Below are 27541 nucleotides of genomic sequence, written 5' to 3' on the forward strand. Positions count from 1 at the left end.
AGAGTTTATCCTAGGCCAGACGCAGAGGCTCCTTGTTGAGCTGGAGGGGAGACTTCCATATTGCCATCTCCACGGTTGAACAGGAGCTGTCGAAGTTTTCGCGGGTCTGAGAACACATGAGACACACCTTGTATAGTTACTCTAAACTTTGTTGGACCAATAAAGCCATACAGGTGACCAAGTGACTTTAGTTGGGGTCTCAATGCAAGGAAGGCTTTCCTGATCTCCATTGTTTCCTTACTGAAGTCCTGTGAGATGAAGATTTTCTGGCCTTTCCATAGCACGTGGTTGTGTTTGCGAGCGAAGGTGAGTATCTGTTCTGTGTGCTGGTACCTTAGTGGTTTGCACACAATCGCTCTTGGGCCCTTTTGGTCCTTTGAAATTCGTCCTGGCACTCTATGTGCTCTATCAAACTCCAGTGGCTGAGTGAAGGTTAGATTTGTGGCCTGCGTGAACCACTCCTCGAGGAAGGGTATGCATGAGTCATGGTTTTCCTCCGATTTCTCCGGCATACCAAAAATTCTTAGATTCCCCCTTCTGTTTCTGTCCTCCAACTCCGCAACCTTCCTCACGAGATGGTCAGAGCATAAGGAAAGGTTCTTGATAGCTCCACATATTTTATTTTCAAAGTCTTCCAATTTGCTTATCCTGGTTTCAGTCTCCGCTAATCTTGAGTTGATGTCTTTAATATCTTGGCGGATAGCAACAACCTCATCTTTGGTGGACTTGGCCAAGTCTCTAACTTCTTCTAGCCTGCTCAAGATTGTTTCCATGGCTTCCTCCATTTTTTTGTTCCCTTTGTTCCCTTTGATCGGTGTCGGTGGGTTAGATTTCAGGCGTTTAGAAGCTGTACCATTTTCTTTGTCTCCCATACTTTAGACGTGTGAAGCGATGGGTTGTGTAGATGCCTTGATGTTTCCCAGGCATGTAGCGCTGAAAACCAATCTATGTTTTGACCGTGCAGGGCAGCAGATTATACACTTCTCCCTTTATTTGAAGGTGATTTTTACAGTAGAGAGCTATGTATGCATTACCAACTTATGAGTTGCATTCCCTTTAAAAGCACTCGGTATGCGTCGCTATTTTGTATAATGTAAATATCACTCCTTGTAAATATCAGTTCGTGAGGGTAATTACAGCAGTAGACAAGCAGTAGACAAGCACCTAACTCGCTTTTTACGACTGTCGTGGCGACATACGTCAAGGCTGTGTGCGTCGTGGGTAACATGGCACATGGCACCAAAGTTCAGGGTGATACAAGCTCGGTGTCAGATGCGCTGTGGAGCCGCTGTGGGGTCGCCAATTCGAAACAGCAAATTCTTGCCCTCTATCCAATGCTGCACGCAGCTTTCACTTCACTTCACTTATTTGCCTGCATGTGGAAGTGTTAGGCGTGACCGGTTTCTGGCATTAGTAATTATCACGGCATCCAAGCGCAGGGTGACTCAATCACGATGTCAGACGAGCTGGGGAACCGCCATTTTAAACAGTCAGTTCTTGCATTCACAGATTCTAGCAGATTCTGTTAGCAGTGTTAATTTCAAAAGCTGTGCCTGAACGTTAGTTTTAAATTGTCTGCACTACTTCGCCTATTTCAGAATCGTAGGCACAATCGAGGACACGGCATCAGAGCAGGGTGATCTAAGCGCGATATCGGCGCGCTGGGTGGCCGCCATTTCAAGCCGGCAGCGCTGTCTTCCACATTTGCACGCACTCAACAGCCACACTGCAATCTCCGTTTTACTCACGACTCCGTCGTAACGTGTGGGTCCATGACCCTGCTCCGCTTTGGATGAGCATTATCAGCCAGTGTTGTATGACGTTACTGGAGCTCCGGGAGACCGCGCGGTCGTATCCGTGAGCGGGCTCCGTCATGTAGCGCAGTTCTCTCCGGTCAGGGCAAATGGTCAGTCAACTCCTCTTCCCTCGGGCGGATCCGGCTCTAACTTTCTTCATCGTCTGGTCTGGTGTTCCGACAGCCAGGCACCCGTTTTGGCCAGGATTAGAGTTAGGTTGCAGCACTTTTCACTGTAATTAGTCACAGCCGCTTGGAGGAGGACAGAATTACGCCGCCATTTCTCCGGCGTCCAAGCCACGCCCCCCCCGTGATCAAGTAATTCTGAAGGACGGTGACATCCTGTGGTGCGATAGTTCCAAATGTTCGCTTACATATTCACCTATTACAGGAGTCTCTGTCCAGACAAGTTGTTGGAAGTATCTGATGTTGCTAGAGTTCAGCACAAACTAAAATGGTGGAACATCCGCTACTTGTTACAGGACATATTTCTATCAACAGTAAACCGCTGGCGTCCATGAGCATGGACACTTCCCTCACAGGGTGGAGAGCCCATTTAGACAACCTCACTATTCTCATGCATCCAGACACAACAGGAAATGCACATCCATTTGTTGAATTTGACATCAGTGCAACGGGCACTCAAAGCTTTTCTACTCTAACTCACAACAAGGCAGTGCTCTTATCAACAGATGGGCACTTGCTTGTGCTAGTTGTCAGCCTTCACCCAAACAATATCGTTTTGGGATATTTGTCACCAAGTTCTCCTCCTAGAGGAACACATTCAGATAGTAGACCGAGATCGTGCGGATCTGCTAAGCAGGATGTAGGAACAAACACTCAATTGGGGATTAATCCTCAAGAACTTCCACAGCGCTTTAAGAGATGGAAAAAACTCAATGTGGATCTGCTACCACTGCAAAATAGGCCCAAAGTTCGCCTCCACGTACCAACATCAGCAGTACTTCATGGAAGAATTGGTTGGGTATATTTGCCAATTTCTTTCCACCAACTATTCTACTCTTAGCAAGGAAATTAAGACAAACATCTGTGAGGCTCACCCGAATAAGATGCTACTCCGCCTCGAAACCTTCTGACACAACTTCAGGGGCAAGTAGATCACCCAAATCCCAACACAGTGAATCTGATGATTTGGCAACTGAGGATTTAGAATGTGGTTACCATCAATGTCCTGAGGAGTATATGCTTATTTTGAAAGAGGTTCATACCAGAAGAGATTTGTATACTGCTATCTCGGGAACGATAAATTCCCTCTGCGGTCTTTGGTAACGTCTTTTGCCATTGTAAGCTATGTATACTACTTCTACTGCTTTAGAATGTACCTTGGGACTCCCACCTCGACAACCGGGATGATTCAAGCATGTGCATCTATTAAAAAAATACCAATACTGGAGAACGAGAGTTACAGGTAAGTTACAATGTTTTATGTGTTGTTTAATGCATTTGCAGTATTCAGGCCTAACATACAGCCTTCGACTATATTTGGCATATGAAGCAGCCTACATGCCGATTCTACAACACCGGTCTCTGTTAAGATTCCATTTTTAAAGCATTCTAATATTATGCATAAATGTATGCTGAAACATTTTTGTATGTAAATTAACAAGAGATAAATTGTGTTTTTATTCGGCTGAATCTAGTCTTTTGTTACTCACTCTAGCTTTTAGCTTCTACGAGACGGGACCAAGACAACATGCAAGCAGAGTTGAACCGCCTCCAAGCAGAAAATGATGCCTCCAAGGAAGAAGTAAAGGAAGTGTTGCAGGCCTTGGAGGAACTTGCTGTAAATTATGATCAAAAATCTCAGGAAGTAGAAGATAAATCCAAGGAGTATGAGACGCTCAGTGAAGAACTCAGTCAGAAATCGGTCAGTGTGTTAAAAGGGAAAAGGAATATGAATTTAAATATGGTTGTCATCTTGACTTTCTTTCTTGTTTTGAATATTTATAATTTGTGCTCTCCATTCTGTGCAATATTTTGAAATGTTTCTATATATGTGTATATAATATATAATACATCAATTTCTTTAGGTTATTTTATCTAGTATCGATTCAGAACTGCAGAAACTGAAGGAAATGACCAACCACCAGAAAAAAAGGGCAACAGAAATGATGACATCGTTGTTGAAGGACCTTGCCGAAATTGGAATTGCTGTAGGAAATAATGATGTAAAGGTAAGCCAACACCGTTTAGCTATAAAACAAAAAAAAAACATATTTACAGACCATGTTTACCTACTCTCTTAATGCAGGAGCATACTCCACATGGCAAAATTGTGTAAATCTAGATTAAGTCACATCACCCATGTTTCATAGTGAAAAAGGAGATGGGTTCTCATTGATGTGTTTTAATAAAATACAAATAAAAAGGTTAAGTTACCATATGACTACTTTTAGATACTTTGTGCAAGCAATCTTTTAAACCCAAACTTTCTGACAGAAGGAAGACGGTCTTGCAATGTTGATCATTTAGTCATACAAGGAAAATCTTTTTTTAATGTTTTTTTCAAATATGCAGAAAGGCCTCACACTAAATATTACATAGGTTTGAGGTAAAACATGTTAACTCTAACCTGGCTACACAGTGGTGAATAATTTGCTGGTAACTGTATCCAAAAGAGATCCAAAACACAGTCCTGGATTTTCTAAAGTGTTTAAAATAAACTAAAAGTCCATAGTAAACTTATTTTTTAGGGCAATCTGTGGTGATTGATTGAGCTTTCTGATGTCTTCATATTCTGTTTTCTGACGAGGATTTAAGCTCATTTTAGATTAAAGAGAAAGGGGGCTAATAATTGTTAAACATGTTCTTTGCCTCCAGTGAGCATGTAATCTGTACTTCATGAACTGCAGAGAATGCGATTCTCCTAAATTTCTAGGATCGAGATCTGTAGTGCTGGATTAGAATTACTTTCATGTTTGTTGGCTTTGTTTCTAAAGTGGCTGGAAATGGATTTCTAAAGACTATATCCTGGCTGTAGTTTGGAAGATCTTTTAAGAGAAGGAATAATTTTTAGTGTGAGACTGAAGAATTGTCTGTGCCTTTTGGATGTTCTGTTCTTGGGAAGTTAAAGTAAAGAAGCCCGATATCAAATACCCCTGCCTCCCAATGCCTGACCTGGCGTATCCAGGTGGCAAGATAATTTCTCTGTTAAGGAATTGGCTCTGATGACAATAAGCAGAAGAATATCTCTATTCGTATCCAGGCGCTCCAAAACCTTTCCAGCACATTCTCTGTGTAAAAAAAAAAAATGCCTATAGGTGGAAATAGTTTCTAAAATCTGTTTTAGCTTATTTTTAGGCTTTCATCTAACCAGCTAGATGTTATAGCCCATTTGGCTTACAACACAAATGTTTCACCCTTTTTTGTTTTTGTTAAATAACCTATATATAATAAAAAAAATCCTGATAGGTTAGTCAAGCAGTATGTATTTTAGATCTTACTGCGAAGTATTCCCAAACTTAGTTGCTTTTTGAAAATATTTTTGTAAACAGACAAAAAACTTTTTTATTTCACTCTGTGTCAAAAATCAATTGTTCTAAGTTAGGTGCCTAATTTCCATTCTCAAGTTGTTACCTCTCTACAGCCTTTCTGTTAAACCACCAGGCCTGCTCTCATTGAATGCCCTTCTTGTTTGGTGAAAGGACCAGCATAATGTCTTTTGTCTGCCTTACAGATCCTCTCTCCGTAAAAAGGTGTAAAAGTTTTTTAGAGAGGTCGTGCAGGGAGTCAGTGTATCACAGAGTGACACATGAAGATGTAGGACACGTATCTTGTAGGTCACCAACTCCAAAAGAGTGAGGAAGCGTTTACCCTTCTCATTTACCATTGCTGCTCAGTCCTCTTTTTATGTGATTGACATTTCCAGTTGTTGTTAAGGGCTTCAAGGATTTGTCTTTTTTTTAATTTCTTTTTATTATAATCAGCATCAACAAGGCATAGATCTTTCAGATGGTATACACATACATTAAAACCAGCAAAGCACATCCCCAATACAATATTACGTTGAGAATTATACATCATATTCATAAACAGTACCCCTCCCGTTATGTACGCCACCCTCCCTAGTGTTCCTCATCCAGACTCTCATCTGCCTGTTCTTGCGGTGGTTCACAGATATTTCACCTGAATTTATTCCATGCCCCCAGATCTTGCTCCATTTTCGGCGACAGCCGCGATTAATGAACACCGTTCTCTCAGTTACCATGGCCGTATCCATGTCTTTACACCATGCGGCGAGTGACGGTATTTCTTCTGCCCCCCATTTTTTCGCAATGATGCGTTTAGCAGCCATTATCCCCAGCGTGGCCCAGTCTTGTGCTGAATGAGTAAGGTCATTTGGTTCCCATACATTTAACAAACATCTCTTGGGCTCTGGTATCAATGACACCTCCTCTGTTTGCGATATCGTCCTCATCACTTTTGCCCAATATTCCATAATCTTCGCTCAAAGTTAACTACTTCCCCCTTGTGCCACATGTCCCCTACCATGGATATGCCAGTGGCGTCCCACTGATCAAAGCCCTTACTATTCCGGAGTCTTCCCAGCTGTTTCGTGTCCCAAAGAGGAGTGATATGGGTTATAATTCTTTGCCAGCCCAGTTTAACCTGTGCAGCGTGCCATATGGTAACCGTATGTTTCGTGGGCCCTATTAATGTATGGTCTTTCTTTTTATTGTAAAGGGCAGACAGCATACTTTCTGTTTGAAATACAAATCTGTCTGCCTTAAATGCAGGGTCTGCTTGAGGAGCATGTATCCACTGGTTAACCACCTTTAATTGCGCCGCCCAATAATATAACTGTATATACGGGAGCGCTATCCCCCCATTGTACCATCCTAGGACCAACTTGGCCTGTGCTATGCGAGCCGGTTTGTTTCCCCACAGCAGGCTGGAAACCTAGTCTTCTATCGCTTTAAAATAGCTTGGAGGCACCGGAAGCGGTGTATTTTCCAGTGCATACAGAAATTGAGGAAGCGCCATCATTTTAAAAAGCGCTGCCTTTCCCAACAGCGTTAGCGTCTCCCAGTGTGTTGTATCCCGTCTTAGACGCTCTAGCAGGGGCAACAGGTTTCTTTTGAAGAAGTCATCCGAGTTGGCTGTGATATAGATACCTAAAGATTTAAATGTGTCGTCCGTGATCTGGAACGGACAATCTTTGGGAAGCTGCGGTGGAGGGCCATGTAGTACATACAAGATAGATTTGGACCAGTTTATAGTGTATCTCGACGCCCGTCCGAAGAGCTCGCATATATTTAGGAGGACCAATATGGAGCGCCTGGGAGAGGCCATATATAATAAAACGTCGTCTGCATACAGGGAGATGCGGTCTTCCCACCCTTCCGCCCATCTGATTCCTCGTATTATTGGCTCCCACCAAATCCACGCCGCCAATGGCTCTAGCACCAGTGCAAAAAGCAGCGGGGACAGGGGGCAGCCTTGGCGTGTGCCTGCGCCAGAGGAAAGTGGTTGGAGATGTGTCCATTAGCCGTAACGTGTGCTACCGGTTTAGTGTATTAAAGACGGACCCATGCGCAGAATTTAGGGCCGAAACCCAAGTGATTAAGAACCGTGAACAAGAATGGCCACTCAACCATATCAAACGCCATTCTGGCACCCAAGGAGACTATGACCGCCGGTTCCTGAAGATATGGGATACGGGCCATCACCCCGTGCAAGCGTCTCAAGTTTAGCGCCGTATTTCTGCCTGGCATAAAACCGGACTGATCCGGGTGTATCAGGGTCGCAAGGTGCGGCGTCAGTCTAATTGTCAGTAGCTTTGCAAGGATTTTAGCCTCCGCATTGATCAATGATATTGGGCGGTACGGGGGACATTCTTCTGCAGACTTACTCGGTTTGGGTATCGCCACTATAGAGGCCATTCGCTGATCCAGCGGTATTTCGCATATCTGTAAGCAGTCAGTATACATGTGTAGCAGGTGTGGGGCAATAGTCCCCGTCACCTTTTTATAGAGTTCAACAGGTATGCCGTTGGGTCCTGCCGCCTTGCCTGATTGTAATGACCCAATCGCCACTCCCAGCTCCTCTACCTTGAGGTCTGCCTTAACCGTGAGAGCTGCTTCCGGGGTGAGCCTTGGAATTTCAATATCTTTTATGTAAGACAGCGCCTCCTCCAATGTCATCTCGGAGGACGACGCATATACCTGCTCAAAATGTTGCGCTAGTGTGTGTACTATTGTGTGCGGATATGTTGTGGTTTGCCCCTCCCCATCCGAATCCTCACTATCCACTTATTATCCTGTTCCCTTTTGTCTTGCCATGCCAGAAGCTTTCCAGCTTTATCACTGGTTTCATATATCTTGTGTTGTGTGGCCGTTAGACGGAACCTGGTCAGGTCTTCAAGATATTTCCTGTGCTGTTGCTGCTTAAGATTCAATTTCTGGGATGTAACCGGCGTTGGGTCGTTGGAGTATTGTGCCTCAGTGTCATGCAATTCTAGCTCTATATCATGCAATTCCTGCTGCTTCTCCCGTTTGTGCCCTGCAATAGAGACAATGGCCTGCCCTCTGAGGACAGCTTTGTACGCATCCCACAGAGTAGTCGGAGAGTCAACTGACATAACCTTCTCCTTGAAGTAGTGTTTCGTCGCCGTGATAACGGCTTTCTTGATCTTTGGGACCTGTAAGTAGCCAGGATAAATGGGATAAGTTAGTTACCTAGTCCTGTGATGGTATGTGTACGTCAATAGCACCGGGGAGTGGTCGAAGATACCTCTAGGTCTTATCTCTATACTTTCAATGTTTCTTAAGCAATCCGCTGAAACTAGGAAGTAATCTATCCTGGATAAACTGTTGTGTACCCCAGAGTGGAAGGTGAATTGCCGTGCCGTGGGGTGATGCCACCTCCACACGTCAGTAAGCCCAACTGCCTCCAGAAAACCCCCAAGACCTTCGCAGGGTATCAGTCCAAGGTGCCATCTATAGTTGCATTAAGGTCCCTGCCAATCAATAGTTCCCCTTCCGGAAGACCAAGAAAGAAATCACTAAGGGCTGGGAGTGTTACCGCATGCAGCTGCGGGGGAATGTAACCAGATACTATATTTATAGACCGCCCCTCCTCCCATTGACCTATTATGGCCGCGGAGCGGCCATTATCATCCGTTTTTGTGTTCTGCACTATCAGTGGGGATTATTTTTTAACTAAAATACCCACGCCCCTGGAACCAGAAGAGAATTCAGAGTGTACTATCATTTTAAACACCCATCTATCCATCGCCTTGCATGCGGTACCAGTAAGGTGCGTTTCCTGCAACAGGGCCACCGTTGGAGAGCACCGCTTTAAACACTGTAGAACCTAGCTCCTCTTTATTTTGTTGCCCAGACCATGTACGTTCCACGTGAGCATGGACAGGGGTGTTACCTGAGTCGTGGGATAAGTTTCGGGATCAGGGACAGTTTGATTTTGTGCTGCCATACCTGATGATATATAACAAAAAAGGGAATGGCTCCTAAGCAGTAAGGCTGAGCACTCATTTACCAACAACCACAAATAATGCCAGTACTGCTAATTATTTGAAATTATTTATATTCAAAGACGCGTGGACATACCATCAGACCATCTCTAAGCTCATTAGTAGCTTTTATTTGAATATCCCAATTTTTTTAATTTATCATATACAAAAAACATTTCATACATTTGGGGAATACTTCATATAAACACTACACACAAAGAAAGAATTAATACATAAATTACACTAACGTTCAACAATTCTCCTCACTCTCATCACATCACTTATTCAACATCCAATCAACCACACTCTCAAAAGAGAAACATTAAACAATCATACGTGTGAGTCTTATACCAAACAATGTTGTTGTAAATCACGATTTCTTTTGTATTCTATACAATATTTACACATTTCCGGATTTGATTGTACAATCTCATTTCCAACGATACGACAAATAAGTTATTTAAAGGCAGTTATTGAAAGCAAATTTCTGATAGATACATCTGCCTTGTGGATTCCTCACCTTGTGAATATCCCCCTTGCGTCAGCAACATTCGGAATTTTTCTTCGTAGCATGCCGGCGTGAGCGACGTCATAGGAGCACGGCATCGCGCGCGACTCCATCTGACGTCACCGACTCCTTATTAGGCCCACGTCGGCGTGATGACGTCAGTTCCCTTTTTTCCGCGTCGCCGATGCTAACGGTTTCTGGGATCTTCTGCGACACATAGTAACTTATTACTATTTTGTGTTACTGTTTCTATATTTAGTGTTTCTTCTTCGTCGAAGATGTCATAGAGGAAGACAGGATTCAAACAATGCGGGTCTTGTGCTCATATGATGTCTATTACCGATCCACATAACGATTGTTTGTGGTGTCTTGGATCGGACCACGATGTTAAAAACTGTCGATCCTGTTTCAAAATGAATCCTAAGGCCTTACGAGAACGTGAAGCAAAACTTCTTCTTGCGAAGGTAAAGGGAAGAGAGACTGGGAGATCTTCGAGGTCGACGTCCAGACGCTCGATGTCGAGACAGAAGTCGCGTTCGAAGTCGAGATCGGCTTCGAGGTCGAGGTCCAGAGTGAAGTCGAGATCCAGAGAGAGGTCGATGGTCCGGATCCAAGTCCGCTTCGGGTCATGCTTCGGGCTCCTCGAAGAAGAAGCACAAGAGGAGAAAACATAGCTTGAGACATCACTCTGAAAAAGAATCTTCGGATTCGAGGAAGAAGTCTCGAAAACATCATAAAGACTTTGTATCTCCTTCTCCTTTACAGTCTCTTGGAGGTTTCCCGATTCCGGAACAAGAACCGGATCCGGAGTCACACCATTCTTCGGAAGAGGAAGAGGAAGTTCCTCGAGCTTCGACTCCGATAGAAGTCCCTGTAATTCAAGAGGGACAGGATGAACCGATGCCGGAGCAGCCTCCTTCAGAACAACCTGTAGGTTAGTACCCACCTTTTCCTGGTCCTGGACAGGATCCATCACATTTCCTTAATGCAATGTTTGGAGTTTATACGAGAGCAATGTACCCCACTGGTACACCGGCTGGTCCCATGGGTCCATTATCTTACAATTTGGGCATTCCTCAGGCTTACGCCCCGGCTCCGTTTATGCCGTTTATGACGGCGTCTTATACACCTTGGCTCGGTACGGCTCCACCGAGGTCATCGACTCCGCATACGGCTTCGACGGCTCCGAATCGACCTCGTGATTTGGATCGAGGTGCCACACCAGTTCGTGAGTCTTGTCCTCCAGCTGCCCCGGTTCCTCGTTCGACGCCGGATCCGGCTCCGTCGGAGTCGTTACCGGATCCGTCGACTTCGGTTCGTATGGAGTGGTCGAGACGCAGAGCTCAGCGCCTCTCGGAGGAAAAGAGGTATGAAGATTCTGATGTAGAAGAAGGTGAACTTCTAGATCAAGGGGACTGTTTTGAAGACCTACATAGTGCTAATGGTCTGGAACTCTCTCCTGAGTGGGGTTTACCATCAGTTTCTGATGCACCATCTAAGGACGTGGCACCCTACCATGTTGTTATTAGGAAGGCTGCGGATCTACTCAATCTGACCTTGCCTACTGTGGAGTACAAACCTAACATCCTCACAGAAGTTTTACACTCTCCTTCATCTATTATAGAGCCTACACTTCCATTCACTGAGGCTTTAACTGAACCAATAATGGAGGTCTGGAAGAGACCGTTGACTGCTCCTGCTGTTTCCAGATCTGTGGCAAGACGTTACAGGGTGGCATCTGGTGACCCAGAGTTTCTCTCTTCACATCCTTCTCCGGAGAGTCTGGTGGTACAGGCCGCTTGTTCCAACAGGTCTGCAGGTTCATTTCCTCAAGTACCAGCAGACAAGGACTCTAAAAAATTAGATCAGTCTGCAAAGAAGATTTTCTCCTCAAGTAGCATGGCTCTAAAATCTACTAATGCTACTTGCCTGTTAGGCATATATGTTCATGCATTGATGGACTCTGTGAAACAATTGTCATCTAAGCTTCCAGAGGATGATAGAAAGAACTTCAATGAAGTGATCTCCGATACTCAGGCTGCAGCCCGCTTGGTTATTCAGAGTGGCATGGACACGGCGGACTCTGTTGCCAGGATTATGGGCTCTACTGTTGCCACGAGGAGGGCCGCATGGCTGAAATCTTCAGATTTTTCAGCGGATGTACAATCCACTTTAATGGACTTGCCATTTGACGGGACAGGCCTCTTTGGGAAGAAAGCGGATGTGGCTTTAGAGGGGTTCAAAGATAGCCGGGCTACGGCGAGGTCTTTGGGTCTTCAGGCTAGAGGTTCTACCACTAGAAAGTTTAGGGGATTTGGTAGATCCACTTTCGTTCCTATAAGCAAGGCCAGCAGCAACAACAGCAGCAGCAGAACTCTTTGTATAAATTATACAGAGGTAAACAAAGGGCCCGTGCTCGTGGACGCCAAGTCTCCTCCTCCTCTACTTCCTCTAATAATACCCACCCCCCACCTGCAACAGCAAAGCAGCCCTAGATCCACCATTCTGGATCATGCGGGTCCGGTAGGGGGTCGGCCTACTCATTTTCTACGGGATTGGGAATCGGTTACATCAGATCTTTGGGTTCTCAATCTCGTAGAAAATGGGTATGCACTTCCTTTCCAGGAATTCCCTCCCAATTACCCTCCTTGCCAAGGTTATTGTTCGGAGGACCACCTACTTCTCCTGCAGGAAGAAGTCCTGGCACTGTTCCGAAAAGGTGCGATAGAGGTGGTTCCAGAGCAGGAAAGGGGTCAGGGGTGCTACTCCCGGTATTTCCTGATCCCCAAGAAGGATGTCAGGCTTCGGCCAATCCTGGACCTCAGGATTTTGAACCTCTATCTCAAACAGGAGAAGTTCAAAATGCTCACACTTGCGCAGGTTCTTCAAGCGCTGTTGGAAGAAGACTGGATGGTGTCGATCGACTTGCAGGATGCGTATTTTCACATCCCCATTCTGAAGTCGCACAGAAAGTATCTCCGTTTTACGGTGGGATCGCAGCACTACTAGTTTGCGGTCCTTCCTTTTGGACTTACTACTGCGCCTCGAGTTTTCACCAAGGTGATGGCAGTGGTGGCTGCACATCTCAGAAGATCGGGGATTCCTGTGTTCCCCTATCTAGACGACTGGCTGATAAAAGCAGTCGCCGGAGAATGTGCTCCATCATCTGCAAGAGACAACTCAGTTGTTGCACAGGTTGGGTTTTTCGATAAACGTACCCAAGTCTCACCTGGTGCCCTCCCAGCGCAACCTGTTCATAGGTGCGGTACTGGACACTACTGTATGTCGTGCATTCCCTCCACCTCAAAGGATTCGCGACATACAGGAAATGGTTCCTTTATTCTACAATGGAGCGGTTGTTCCAGTCCTGAAGGTCCTTCGTCTGCTCGGTCTGATGGCTTCTTGCATTCAAGTTACTTACCTTCGGTAACGCTTTTTCTGGTAGATACAGTATCTGCCTGTGGATTCCTCACATGCCCACCCGCCTCCCCGTTGTCCGCTCTGCTATACCTGGTTTTATGTATTTATATTTTCTGGTTTTTTGATGTTTTTGCTACGCATTTTGTGTGTAGTTTTGATTTGTATGTACTGTGTACACTGTATATATGTATATTTACTCTCGTTGGTCCGTCCGGGTGCCTCGAAGGCACGGAAAAAAGGGCGGAACTGACGTCATCACGCCGACGTGGGCCTAATAAGGAGTCGGTGACGTCAGACGGAGTCACGCGCGATGCCGTGCTCCTATGACGTCGCTCACTCCGGCGTGCTACGAAGAAAAAATCCGAATGTTGCTGACGCAAGGGGGATATTCACAAGGTGAGGAATCCACAGGCAGATACTGTATCTACCAGAAAAAGCGTTACCGAAGGTAAGTAACTTGTTCGTTTGGCAGTTCCACGGTCTACGCGTTTCAAACCCGCTTTATTCTAGGGTTCTCAACAGGACCAACCTCTCTGCAAAAAGCAACGAAAAACCAGTCAAAATTCCACCTTAATACCTATTTCTACATCATTGTGCCACCAGTATTACCTCTGTAAAAGCTTACCTCAATTCCATATGCCCACCAAGGTCTAGTTCCTTAACTGGTGAATTGAAGAGTGATTAATCTAATCCATGCACCAAAAAAGAAAAGAAGAAAAAATACAAAATAATAAATAAACAATATCTGTCCTGTCAATAATACTATGGGCTCCCAAAACTATGCCCCACGGTGCTCAATCGGAATCATGGAACTTACTTGGAATTGCTTTAACGATGGTTTAAAAGTTCCATGTTAGTATATGTTCTCCGCTAGTAGTGTTACCCCTCAGCGTCCTGTCCAAAGAATTTAATAATGCCTGATGTTAGATGTCAGTTTCCCTCAAGCCATCGCTTTTTATCACAAGCTTCAAAATATGTCCTTACCTTCGGCGTCGACTCTTTAATTTAATCGTGTGCCGAAATTCCTTGAACGCGTACAACGCCGCGAGCGCTACAAGAAAAACAAGGTACTCTTTAATTACCGGTTTGCAAAACGATAGTAGCGATCGATCGGCGTGGTGTAGAGCCCGGGTCATTTACCGAGTTGCTCACCGTGCTCAATCCGTGTCTCCCTCCTTCCCAGTCCTTGTCCCAATCGGATCAACACGCTTACGGGAATACGTGCTTGTACGTTAAAGGCGGGGCCTATCGCCCAATCCGTCCTGAGACTTTTAGTCTTGCTAATATGGAAGGCAGAATGCCTTATTCTCAATTGGAGCACGGGGCTCCGGCTAGTCTATAGCATGACACATATTATATTGCATCAATTTATAGCATAATGGAACACTGCGGGTATTATGCATAAAACACAGTGGATAGACGGTCAACATCTTGAGGCATAGGGGGCTGGGAAGCAAGCTTCAGCCTCCTGGGGTTCATAATTTATACATTTCTGAAAGTTAATTAAGCCCTGAAACTGCTGTCGAATTTCACAATCAATAAGGCTTCCCTTTTTTTTTTTTTTTTTGAAAACCTTTATTGTGCAAATATAGCTGACAAATACGGGCCTACAACCCATCGGGCCGGCCACCACACTGTAGTAGCACATAGGCCAGGAAAGAAACTCCAGCAGGTCTCCGATATTACAGATGCAACAAAGCAAGGCAGAAAGCCACAAGGAAACCACAGTGAGTAGGAAAAGTGAAGGTTAATTTTATAATATAATAGGGTGAGTAGCAGGAACATTGCAGTTATTAAGGTCCAAAAGTCCGTGGCGGGTCGTCAACAGGCAGTGAAACAAACACAGCGAGTTTCAAAAAAGAACAGCTACATTGTAGCAAGGGCAAAACGTGAGTCCCACATCAGCAAACAATACCATCCACTGCCCAACGCCCACCCGTTACTACAAAAATACGCATCAATACATAAAAGGAAGTCAGGATTGCAATACAAAGCCATCCGCTACATCGACCCAGGGAAAGAGAGAAGGAAGGGGAAAAAGGGGAAAGAACATAAAAAAAAAAGGGTTGAAAAAACAGGGAAAGGAGGACGCGGCCCCACAGCATGTGCCCCATGGCAAGTAAAGCATACGAAAAAGGGGCAGCCCATGGAACCAAGGGAAACAGGAGTAATGGATGCGCAATGAACATCGGTAACAGGGAGGTCGTAGGCCCACGCTGGCAAAAAAAAAAACACCCCATGAGGCCTACATGCAGACGCAGCGTCCAGAAAAAGGAATACACAAGAGCCATAGAACCAAGAACAAAAGAAAAACAAAAATACAGACCCCCCCCCCCCCCCCCACCCCACCCTGCACCCCTGCAGAAGGCTACGGCCTACCCCCCCAGCAGCGTGCCTGTCGCCCTAACCGGAAACCCGAAATATAGAAGAGTCAAAGAGTAAGGAAGGAACCATATAGGCAAAAAGAGAGGAAGGGGAAAGGAAGGAAAAAAAAAACTATCGGGAGAGGAGACACATAATCAAAACTATCAGCTCCCAACTCCCCCGTCCGAGCACATTCAGAGCCCACTAGAAGATGAGGTCATTTCAAAAGATAAACAGGCACCAGGAATATGAAGAGGAATCAATCATACATGTATAGCCGCAGGGCGGTCATCTGGCCACGCCACAAAGTAATAGTCCGGCGGTAAAAGTTCATCTCAACCCTGTCCTCGTCTGTCCAGTGCCATAGGCACAGAGTGCACAAAGAACCAGAACATGAGGGGCCAGAGGTGAAAAGCAGGGATTCCAAACGTCGAGCTACTACACAAGTTATAACGGCTTCGGACCGGATGAGCAAAAAAGGACGGCAACAGCAGCAGGCGACTCAAACGCAGCTCCGCAGACCAAGGGGAAAAAATTGCCCCGGTGAAAAAGTTACAGGATCTCCGCTCGGCAGGCCGAGGCAAAAAATCACCGGGAGACCCGGCGAGACAGATCCGGACGGATCTCGGCTGGAGGCCCTCCAATGCATCCACCACAGGGAAGAACTCCTGACAATACAAGGCAGCAGGCATCTGTACGTCCAAACAAGCGGTGGCCTTAGGATTTTCAATGTCCAGGAAAGGCACCGCAGCACCCTGAAGCGGCGAAGCCATACACGCAGGGGACGGCCCAACGAGCCCGGAACAAAGGCTACCAGCCAGCCCAGCGACAGGCACAGTCATGGAAGCACGCCAGGAACACAAGGCGGCGAAGACGTCGCCAACTGTAGGCTCACCTTTACGGTATTCAGCAAACGTGCCGTGCGGCGAGCCAATGTCGCCGTCCTCAACTAGGCATAGATGCAGGGTGCGGGCCGCCATCTTTGCAGCCCGGCGCGGCCGCGGCAATCTCCGACCCCAATCCGGCCACCAACGGAGCTCGATGGGAACAAGCCGGAGACAAGCAATGGAACCCTCAGGGCAGAAAGGCGGGCCACCAGAATATTGAGGCAGCCGGCGCCACCGACCCACGGGTGCCGCCCGCCGAGACCGGGCGGAGGGTTTCAAGATGGCCGGACAGGAGAACAAAGGGGAGACGAGTCGCCCATGCGGTCAACCCCCGTCCGTGGAAGGCAGCGCTCCACCACCAGGTCCCCAGACAGCTAGACCAGGCCCGGTCAGTCGCCGCCGGTCCAACCGCACAGTGGCCGCACCGGCCGACCCCGCTCCTCCACCAAGGGGTCGGCCCCGGCGCTCTGCCCCGCCTGGGCACCGCAGACGAGTCCCAGGCCTGCCCGCCCAGGAGGCCACGAAGCGAACAAGGGCGCAGCTCAGGATCCGCGGCACTTAGGATCATCCGGAGCAGACGGTGAGTGCCAGCAAAACGTCATAAGTCCATATTCCATCAAATAAGACTTCTCGGGGCAGGATAAGGTGCAGGATAGATAGTTCAGTCAGGAAGGTTGACGGAGCTGAGCTACAACGCGGCCATCACGGTCGCGAGCTTGGCTCCTCCCCCAAGGCTTCCCTTTTTGATAGTTTATTTTCCTGGTCTCCACCACGGGGATCCCTTTCCATTTTCGAAATTATTGTCCAGCGGAGGTCTCCTTCCGTGTGTGATTTTTTTTTTATCCAATGGTTTACTTAAGGTGCAGTCTCAACCTTTTTGAGATTTATGTTGATGGATCCTCTGTCATATTTCCTGGCTCGTTTTTCCAATATATAACAGTCCACACGGGCATGTTATTCCATACACAACCGATTTTGTTTTACAATTTGAAAAAGATTCATGTTTCCAATGGAGGCCTTTGTGGGAGAACAAAGCTCCTTCCACTGTGGAATCGCAGCAAGCGCACATGCCACATTTGTGGTGGCCTATGACCGGTGCCACCCCCATTAATTGTCTTAGTGTAGGTTTAGCTTCTTTTTTAGCTGCTGCCCTTACAATATGATTTGATATACTGCTCTATGCAAAGAGAGGGGCAGTTGTAAATTCCTGATCCAAATTTTTTAATAAGTGCCAGTTTTGATTAATCACTTTTTTAAGATGGTTAGAATTAGGACAGTACGTGGTGACACATACTTGACGTTGCACTGGCATTTTTTTACGTCTTTCCAAGAGAGTCTTTCTCTGGGTCCACCATGCACGTTTCATTGCAGTTTTCACCAGTTTCCTTGGGTAACCTTGATCTTTCAATTTGTTTACTAAGTTGTTCGTATGTGATACATATTCATATTTGTAAGAACAGTTGCGATGGATTCTCAGGAACTGCCCATACGGCAGGTTTTCTCTTAGACTCCTCAGGTGGTTACTTGAAAATAGGAGAGCTTTATTTCTGTCTGTTGGTTTTTGGAACAGAGTTGTTGCCAGACCATCTGTATCTGAATACACTTCTACATCTAAGAAGGCTATTCTATGAGCTGAATGGGATATACTGAACTGTATATCTGATGTTCTGGAATTTAGCCAATTGAAGAAGCAGATGAGTTGCTCTTGGCCTCCTGTCCACACCATGAAAATATCGTCGATAAACCGAAGCCAGGTGGTGAGATGTTTGGAAAATGGGTTGTTATTATGTACAAACGTATCTTCATACATTGACATAAAAAGCACAGCTAGCTCTGGGGCAAAGGGACAGCCCATAGCCACGCCTTTTTTCTGGAAAACCAAATCATTGCCAAAAGAAAAATAATTTTTCTTTTGGGCAAACGAGGCCAAGTCCACGATAAATTGTGTTGGTACTCTGGTTGGTTTTTCTCTCTTTTCCAAGAAATGGGTCAGCACTGCCACTGCTTCCTCTTGGAGAATTTGTGTATATAATGAGGTGACGTCAAGCATCACCAATAGATCTTTGTTTTGTGTAAATGGAACATTCTCCAACTTGTTAATGAAGTCTGTAGTGTCCTGAAGAAATCTCACCCGGAGATGATTGGCCTCCCTGGTGGTTGTCTCATTTTTATGAATTTTCGTGAGTATATAAAATACTGGAATTCGTGGATGTTTATTCTGTAAATAGTCATACTCCTTGGGTCCCAAAAGACCTTGATCAAAACCTTCCTTTAGAATGGCGAAAATATCTCCTTGGAGTTCTTTTGTGGGGTCCTTTGCGATTTTTTTTATAACAATACGGATTGTCCAGCTGTTTTAGGACTTCCTTGGTATATTCTGTTGTATCCCAGACTACGATTGAGCCCCCTTTATCAGCCTGTTTTATAGTCACCTCAGTATCGTTTTTTAAAGCAGTTAATGCTTCTCTTTGATCTTTTGTGATGTTATGTTTTACATAATTCGCTCTTTTTTCCATTTCTGAGATAGCGGCTAACACAGTTTTTTCAAATAAGATCACTTCCTTTGGTGTTTGGCTTCCAGATGGACAAAAGTTGGATTTTTTACGTATTCCTGTTCAATCGCTATTGGTAACTCCTTTCCAAGAAAGAACGTGTTTAGACGTATTTTTCCACAGAATTCAATGAACTCAGTTTTTAATTTCACAAAGTCAGTCTTCTTGGTTGGAACAAACGAAAGGCCCTTGGAGAGGACACCTTTCTCTGCGTCCGTCAAGATCTTTTTAGATAGATTAAAAATGGATGATGTTCCTAGTTTTTGTAATGTTGCCTTCTCCTAGTCATCTCCCACGGCTGATTGTTGTATCTGATACGTCCCCTTGGTTTGGTCTGGCCTCTTCCTAAAAAAGGCCCTTGTTGTTGTTGTGGGTTCAATTTTTTATTCCTATTAGAGCGGTTTCCTCCACTATCAGTTTCTCCTTCAGAAGAGGGTGATGTCTCAGAAAACAATATAAACTGGTTTCTTGAGCTACCCTGGTTATCTGACAGATATCTCCTTGATTCTTTCTACCTTTGTATAAAAGTCTGCCTGAAGATATGGATACACAATATCAAGAGAGAAGTTCTTTTTGTCATTGGCAAACGGATTACTTTTCTGGTTAATAGTGTGATCTTTAAATTCAAGAATTTCCTTTTCCACTTTTTCCAAAAGGGCTTTAGAATCCGTGATGGCTTGGTTGTTTTTGATTTCTGTTTCTAATATTTCAATTTCTTCTAGTTCTTTCTTTGATATCCTAAGTGCTGTCTCGACAATAAGGACCATCAGGTCCCTACTGCATTTGGTTTCGATAAAACTGAAACCCTTCTTGAAAATTGGAACTTCCGTGAAGATTACAGGGATGTTCCTGATTTGAAGACCAACCGGTATTGTACCTGCTCTCAAATGCTGTAGTAAGAAATGGCTGTGTAAGTCTGTTCTAATTTGTTTTTTCCTAAGGCGTAACGTTTATCGGATTCGTTTTGTACTTTAGCTGATGCGCTTAATGAAGCTGAGGCAAAAATAGGTGGCGCACTTAAAAGTTTATTAATATGATCTTCACTATAGGCGAAGGTATCATTTTCAGTCATTGTCAATAAACACAGTCAAATCAAGAAAAACTTCAACATAAAATGAGATGAAAATAATAGAAAACAATGTAATAACACACAATTCAGTCCTTATTCATCCAGGAAAACAACAGTCTGTGAACCAGTCTTGTTGCCCCAAATAAGGCATTAAATTACCTGTGAAAACCTCGCGAGAGACCTCCTGCTCAAACTACTATATAACTAAAAAGCGTATGGCTCCTAAGCAGTAAGGCTGAGCACTCATTAACCAACAATCACAAATAATGCCAATACTGCTAATTATTTGAAATTATTTATATCCAAAGACGCGTGGACATACCATCAGACCATCTTTAAGCTCATTAGTAGCTTTTATTTGAATATCCCAATTTTATTTAAATGTATCATATACAAAAACCATTTCATACATATGGTGAATACTTCATATGAACACTACACGCAAAGAAAGAATAAATACATAAATTACACCAACGTTCAACAATTCTACCCACTCTCCTCACATCATTTATTCAACATGCAATTAACCACACTCTCAAAAGAAAAACATTAAACATTCGTACTTGTGAGCCTTATACCAAACAATATTGCTGTAAATCACGATTTCTTTTGTATCCTATACAATATTTATACATTTCCGGATTCGATTGTACAATCTCATTTCCAACGATACACAACAAATAAGTTATTTAAGGGCAGTTATTGAAAGCAAATTTTTGATAGTTCCACTGTCTACACATTTCAAACCCGCTTTATTCTAGGGTTCTCATCAGGACCAACCTCACTGCAAAAAACAACGAAAAACCAGTCAATATTCCACCTTAATACCTATTTCTACATCACTGTGCCATCAGTATTACCTCTGTAAAAGCTTACCTCAATTCCATATGCCCACCAAGTTCTAGTTCCTTAACTGGTGAATTGAAGAGTGATTAATCTAATCCAAGCACCATCAAGGAAAATAAAAATAAATACAAAATATTAAATAAACAATATCTGTTCTGAGCACGGTGAGCAACTCTGTAAATGACGCGGGCTCTACACCACGCCGATCGCTAATATCGTTTTGCAAACATAGGATAATACTGGTAATTAAAGACTATCTTGTTTTTCTTGTAGCGCTAGCAGAGTTGTACGCGTTCAAGGAATTTTGGCACACGATTAAATTAAAAAGTCGACGCCCAAGGTAAGTACCTATTTTGAAGCTTGTGATAAAAAGCGATGGCTTGAGGGAAACTGACATCTAACATCAGGCATTATTAAAATCTTTGGACAGGACGCTGAGGGGTAACACTACTAGCGGAGAACATATACTAATATGGAACTTTTAAACCATTGTTAAAGCAATTCCAAGTAAGTTCCATGATTCCGATTGAGCACCGTGGGGCATAGTTTTGGGAGCCCGTAGTATTATTGACAGGACAGATATTGTTTATTTATTATTTTGTATTTTTTCGGAATATGCGGTAGTGGGCCCTGTGGGTTCCAGGCATTCATAACACCTCACACGGGCCTGGGGGAAAAGTCGATGTCCCAGCTCTCCCCGGCCGTGCAGGCCTCTCTCTGCTCCAGTGCTCTCAAATTTACATATACCGGCTGAAATTGGGCACTGCTTGCGTCGAGCACTTGTACCTCTCTGCCGCCGGCTGCAATCTCAGAATTAGGCCGCCCCTTCGGCTGTTCTCTTACTAGGCGCACCGCATCGGAGCCTGGGGCCCGCACCCGCCCCGTGAGTGCTCCGTGAAGTCCCCCGACTGTTGTCTCCTCAGGGGGGAAAGCTCAAAGCACCGGGTATGCGCGTTGACAAGAGGCGCGGTTAGCTCTCAGCACTCGTAATCCGCCCAGGCGCCTACTGCACTTTCTGCTGCCCTCCGGATTCCACTCGCTGATAGCGGCCTTGATTTTATGCTAGTCTCCGGCTGCAGATGAGCATTCCGGCTGTATTCTGTGAGACGCACCCTCCGTCTCGCGCTGAGCTCCTGCAGGTCATAAGGTAGTGCGATCGATGCCCCTCGCTTTCTGCTCACAGCTGGTGTCTTTGAGGCATGTTAAATGGACGGATAATTGCCGGATTATTCGGGGAATCTTAGTCTCCCACCGGAGCTCCTCTAAAGTGCGACCATCTTGATCGGCTGCAGGCCACGCTCCCAAGGATTTGATTTGTCATTTGAGGCCCTGTTACTTTTTTTTATTTTAATTTTCTTTTCACTTCGAAAACAGTAATCTCAGGAGCACACATAAATTGCAATCAAGAATTACATAGTGACACTTCTGATAGATACATCTGCCAGTGGATTCCTCACCTTGTGAATATCCCCTTTCAAGGGGATATTCACAAGATGAGGAATCCCCAGGCAGATACTGGATCTACCAGAAAAAGCGTTAGCGAAGGTAAGTAACTTGTTCATTTACATCTCATATCAATTCCTTAGTTCATATCGGCTTGTATTAAGCCTGTTGTCAGGTTTGATACTACATTGTGAACTGTATGAATCATGCTAAAAAAGACAAAGTTCTAGTCAAGTAAATCAGCTTTTCACATCTGTAAACTCCCATCATTCAGTATCACTATCCATGTTCATAGTGAATTATAGGTAAACTTTTGCTCATGCCTTCACTCCCAGTTCTCCGTGTTACGCATGTACCATTCTCATTCTAGTTGTACTTAGATCACTGTGGGTTAGACAAGAGATAGGCTCTTAATGGATCCCAGATATATTTAGGTTGGGACGTGATTGGTAAAAGTTCTGCATATGTTAGTGACTGTTCTTGCCAGAGTGGGAGATCCCGGATCCATTCCTTAAATTTGGGTGCTCTTCCCCTGCCCCATCTGCACACCACCCTGCGCTTTGCCAGAAGTAATGTCAATGCTGTGTACTTTCTATATGCTGCTTCTATTTCCTCTGTATATACCAGTAAAGCCATGATGGGGTTTGCCTGCAAGGGAGATGCGATCATTTGCGACACTGCACTAAAGATCTGCTGCCAATATTGATAGACTACACTGCGCTCCCATGCCACATGTAAAAAATCTGCAGATGCATAGCAACAGCAATCACATTGATCATTGTTGTTAAGCAACTGGAACGGATGCATGTTGGCCGGTGTATAATATAGTCTAGGTAGAAATGTAAAATGTATTATACATAATCGACTGCTAGAGGTAATATGTCCACTTTGGCAACAACTGTATTCCCATTGCTTGTCTTGGAGTGTTATTCTGAGTTCCCTCTCTGTGTGCTTGTGCATGGATTTGGCATTCATTGAGAGAAGTTTGTGTGCTATGAAATAGTAGAGAAACTACGTGGGAGGGAGATGTGTATTGTAACAATTTGTGCAATGTGGGTAATTTAGTAGGTTCTTGTGGGAACGCGGGTGTGAATGCACGTACACTTTGCCTTAACCTTACATAAAGGAACAATTCCAATGACATGTGCTCAGTATCCTGGAAGAATTGTTTGCATGTACGAAATTCCCCATTAACATAAATCCCCCCATCTCTGCACCTGGACTCGTTGTAGTATTTTCCTGCAGCTTGGACAGAACCGGTATGCTGCGAAGTGTGCTTGTACACATAGATAATACAGTTCTAAGTATGGAACCTGGAAACCTCCCAGCGATGCCCTGTTACCTTTCATTGTGGAGACCCTTTTCTTCCATGGAACACTTGGCATCAGGGGCTTGTACCTCATATCTAGTGTAAAAGTTAGGCCTTGGAAGTTAATCATTATGGTAGATTGTCTCTGCAACAAACCCCCTGCTGAAAACATCCCAACCATCTTAACAATAGAAGATGACTCTCTTCCTTGACGAAGGTCCATCTGTCATAGAAGTGTCAGAATCCATACCTGAAGATTCTTGTCTTTCTGTGGTCGTTCCTGCTCATCCTCTTCTACCTCTTGGAGCTAGATGACCCCGGAAGGCACAAGGGATATGAAGAGAACATCACTTCGGATTCTGCATAGAAATAAGATCAGCGAAAATGAGGACGGCAAAGGAAACACTTTTTTGAGAAAGATCAAAGCAGGCGGAAGGCTTTTCTGTAGCTGCTGCATGGAGTAAAGTGGTGCCACCAACTACTATTTAAAACTCCGCCCCTCCCAGAGATTCCTCTCTTCGTCCTGTGTAAATGGCGTGGTCTCTTTACCTGAGATTACTATGGAGCGAATGAGAGGTTCAACAATAGACAAGTCTTTTCTGTGTTTAGAATCCCTTTCCCTTTTGAGACTTGTCTTCTGAAGCCTTCTCGTGGCTTTGGTTCCAGGGCTTTTCAAGCCTATTATAGAAGTGTTGATAACATCCTTGGCCTTGCTGATAAGAACCATTAGCTTTACTTTAGCTTTCTGCAGCTGGCCTTTTGCGTTGAAGAATCTACTAGGTGCTCTAATTTATAGTTCAGGCATTGCATCACAGCTGTGGCTAATTGAATGTCTAACAATGCTGCAAATCTACATTCCTGAAAAACTGACATTTTTATTCTGGATGGCTGATTTTCTATATGGTTTGGAGATTGGTGGGTGGCACAACTTAACTTCTGCAGCCAATGATTAGGAGCCAAAAACCTCTGGTCTATGTTGATGCCTCTTTTAAGTCCCAGAAAAAAAGCGTTTCCCTTATTATAAAACCACCTCTTACCAGGAGTTAAATATTGTCCTCTTCAAATTAAGTCCTTTTGAAATCATGCAAAAATCATATCTCAAACATTTCTGATAGAAAGTAGTTTTCTTTGTGGACATCACATCAGTTAGTAGAGTGTGAGAGCTTCAAGCTCTCTACAGAGAAGATCCTTAAATGGCTATTAATTGGAGCTAAATTTCCTATAGGACTTGCTTTCTAAAGTTATCTCATAATTCCATTGTAGTCAGACAGTTTTTCTTTCAAACCTTTTTATGGATCCTTTCTTTTTTTACAGTAAAGGCTCTCCATACATTATATGTTAAAGCTGCCCAAGATCTGCTTAAAGACCAGATATAATCTCAGCAGCTGTTAAATATGGGGTTATTCACACAGATATGCCGTCCACCTGACTGACCTTGCAGAGTGTGATAGAAAGGATGACTGCATCTGCAGTCTTAAAGTTGAAGGTTTATTTTCACAGCATTTGTTAAAGGCAAGGTTTCTGACCAAGTGTAAACCATTGTAAGAATAGATTTTACCTTTCTCACTAGTCCCTGAAGCACAGAATGAAAAATGTCCTAGCTATGGTAAAGGAAAGTTTCAATTCTATTAAGGACACAGAGGCGAGTATTAGGCAGTACTTTCTTAACTTTAATCACATTTAAATACTCCAGCAGCCATTTCAAGAATTTGATAAGTAAACAAAACTAAATTTCCCATAAACAGTAGGGAACGAGAGAAACACAAAGTCCATCCTATCACAAGACAGTCTCTCTTATAATATCCTGTGCAGCCTGTCTATCTTCCTCTTTCTTCCTGCGACAGTTGCAATCCACTCATCTTCTCATTCCTGTTTGTTAGATTCCGCTCTTAAAGAACAAAGAGAACATATTACTAGACACTGCATTGGACCCAATTGGAGCATAGATCAAATACCATTTGACAGTATAACCAACAATCTAAACGACAAACAATTCACTCTTTTCATAACTGACCAATTACTGCAAGACTCTTGACTAAAATTCCTCTCCATAGAGGGAGGGAAGCAGTTTTTTAGAAGAAATTGCCGTGGGGGCTAATCCTCGCCTCCTTGTCCTTCATAGAATTGAAACTTTCCTTTACGATAGCTAGGACATTTTTCATTCTATGTCAGGACCCAGAGGCGAGGATTAGGCAGGTTCAAAGCTATGTACCACCATGCTTGACAGCGAGGGAACTGGTTTAAAATAGAAAGTCTTGAAAGTGGAGTCATTAGACCAGCCACGTTGAGGATGTCCTCAAGGCTCGCTCCCAGACAAAAGGCCTTTGAAGCCATAGCCCCTCTCACAGAGTGGGCCCCAAAGCGAGAGGTGTCAATTCCTGCTTCTTGCATGACCCACCTGACTCATCTGACAATCGTAGGGGATGAAACTGCTTCGTGGGGCTTAGTGAGGGCAATTAGTAATTGCTTCTCCCCATGTGGACGGAGTTCGGCAGTCATGGTTTCATATTCCTTAATGGTATGAACTATACACCACTTGGGATTCTAACACAAGGATGGATAGGATACTATCCTGGAGTTACATTTAGTTCTGTGAAAAATGTGGAAAACTTACCCTCCTCGGGTAAAGACTCAACCTGTTCTGTCCAGAGACCGGACATCCGAGACTCGGCAGCAGGATAGTAGACACACTAGCATCGCTAACTTTGCCGACCGTTGTTTCCTGGAAAGGTACTTATTGGAGGGCCAGGACTGAAAGAAGGAGATGACTTTGCTAACATCCCACAAAGAGGAATATTTAGGCCCAGGGGGAATTGAAAGTCTGATACCCCTTAGTAACTTCCGGACTAGTGGATGTACGCCTACCGAGTGTCCATCCACTGGTAAGTGACCCGCCTAGATCGCCGATCTGAAGGTATTAATAGACCGGTATGCCAAAACTTGCGAAGCCATGCTCGCAAAAAGATTCACGAGCTGGACAATGTCCGCCTCATGGGATCAGTTTGGTGTTGGAGACACCAGCCCAGCCATCTTGACCAGGCAGAGCGATATTGTTTGCTCGTACTGTCTGCCCAGGCTTTCTTGAGTAAGGAGGAATCTTCTGCTGAAAGGCCTGGGACCTTCCAACGTCACCTGAAACCCTCCAGGCGATGAAGTGGAGAGATCCCGCTAGAACCGGCGGGTGAGGATTGTTCTGGGGATCCTGGAGGAGATCGGGAAATAGGGGTAGGGGAATTGGAAAATCCAAGGAAAGTTCCATCATTGCTGGAAACCAGACCTGTGACCTCCAGATCGGGGTAGTCACCACTACATTTGCCCTCTGTCTGCGCACCTGCGCCGTCAGTCTGGTTATCATGGCAAAGGGAGGAAAGGCGTAGGGCTGTTCCCTGCTCCAATCTTGGAGAAAGTCGTCCATGGCTGTTGCATGGCGATCCGGCCTCCAGCTGCAGTATCTGTCGAGCTGGCAGTCCAGCCGGGAGGCGAAGAGATCTGTAGAGAAGGGACCCGATCTGACTAAAGATCTGGGGGTTCAACTTCCAAAGACTGGCATCCCTTTAATGGCGGGAGTGCCATACGACTATCTGGTTGGAAGTCACGGGAGATGCTCCGCTGACAGGGAAATTTGGTTGGCCAGACAATATTCGCATAGGGTTCGGGCGAGATCCAACAGGGTTTTCGATCTCTTCCCCCAGGTGATTGACCTAGCATACCGCTGCTACGTTTTCCATCTTGAGAAGGACTGAGCACTTCACTCTCACCTTGGTCCAGCAACGGATGGTAAGTGAGCCTGCCATCAATTCCAGGCAGTTGATGTGCAACCATTTGTCGCTGGTGGCTTGCAAAGCCCTGTAATGGA

The 27541-nt window shown here is 44.8% G+C and overlaps 1 protein-coding gene across 2 annotated transcripts in view; it reads left to right on the top strand.

Moving 5' to 3' along the window:
• Positions 1-27541, top strand: part of KIF5B (kinesin family member 5B) — a 795256-nt gene that overhangs the window by 387997 nt on the left and 379718 nt on the right. For both annotated transcript variants that reach the window (XM_078663342.1, XM_078663343.1), the window contains exons 14-15: positions 3477-3683; positions 3847-3990. In XM_078663342.1, the coding sequence (XP_078519468.1) occupies positions 3477-3683; positions 3847-3990 (351 nt within the window). The remainder of the gene's footprint in view (positions 1-3476; positions 3684-3846; positions 3991-27541) is intronic.

Source organism: Lissotriton helveticus, chromosome 10 (assembly GCF_964261635.1).
Source record: "Lissotriton helveticus chromosome 10, aLisHel1.1, whole genome shotgun sequence".
In the NCBI taxonomy this organism is placed as follows: Eukaryota; Metazoa; Chordata; class Amphibia; order Caudata; family Salamandridae; genus Lissotriton; species Lissotriton helveticus.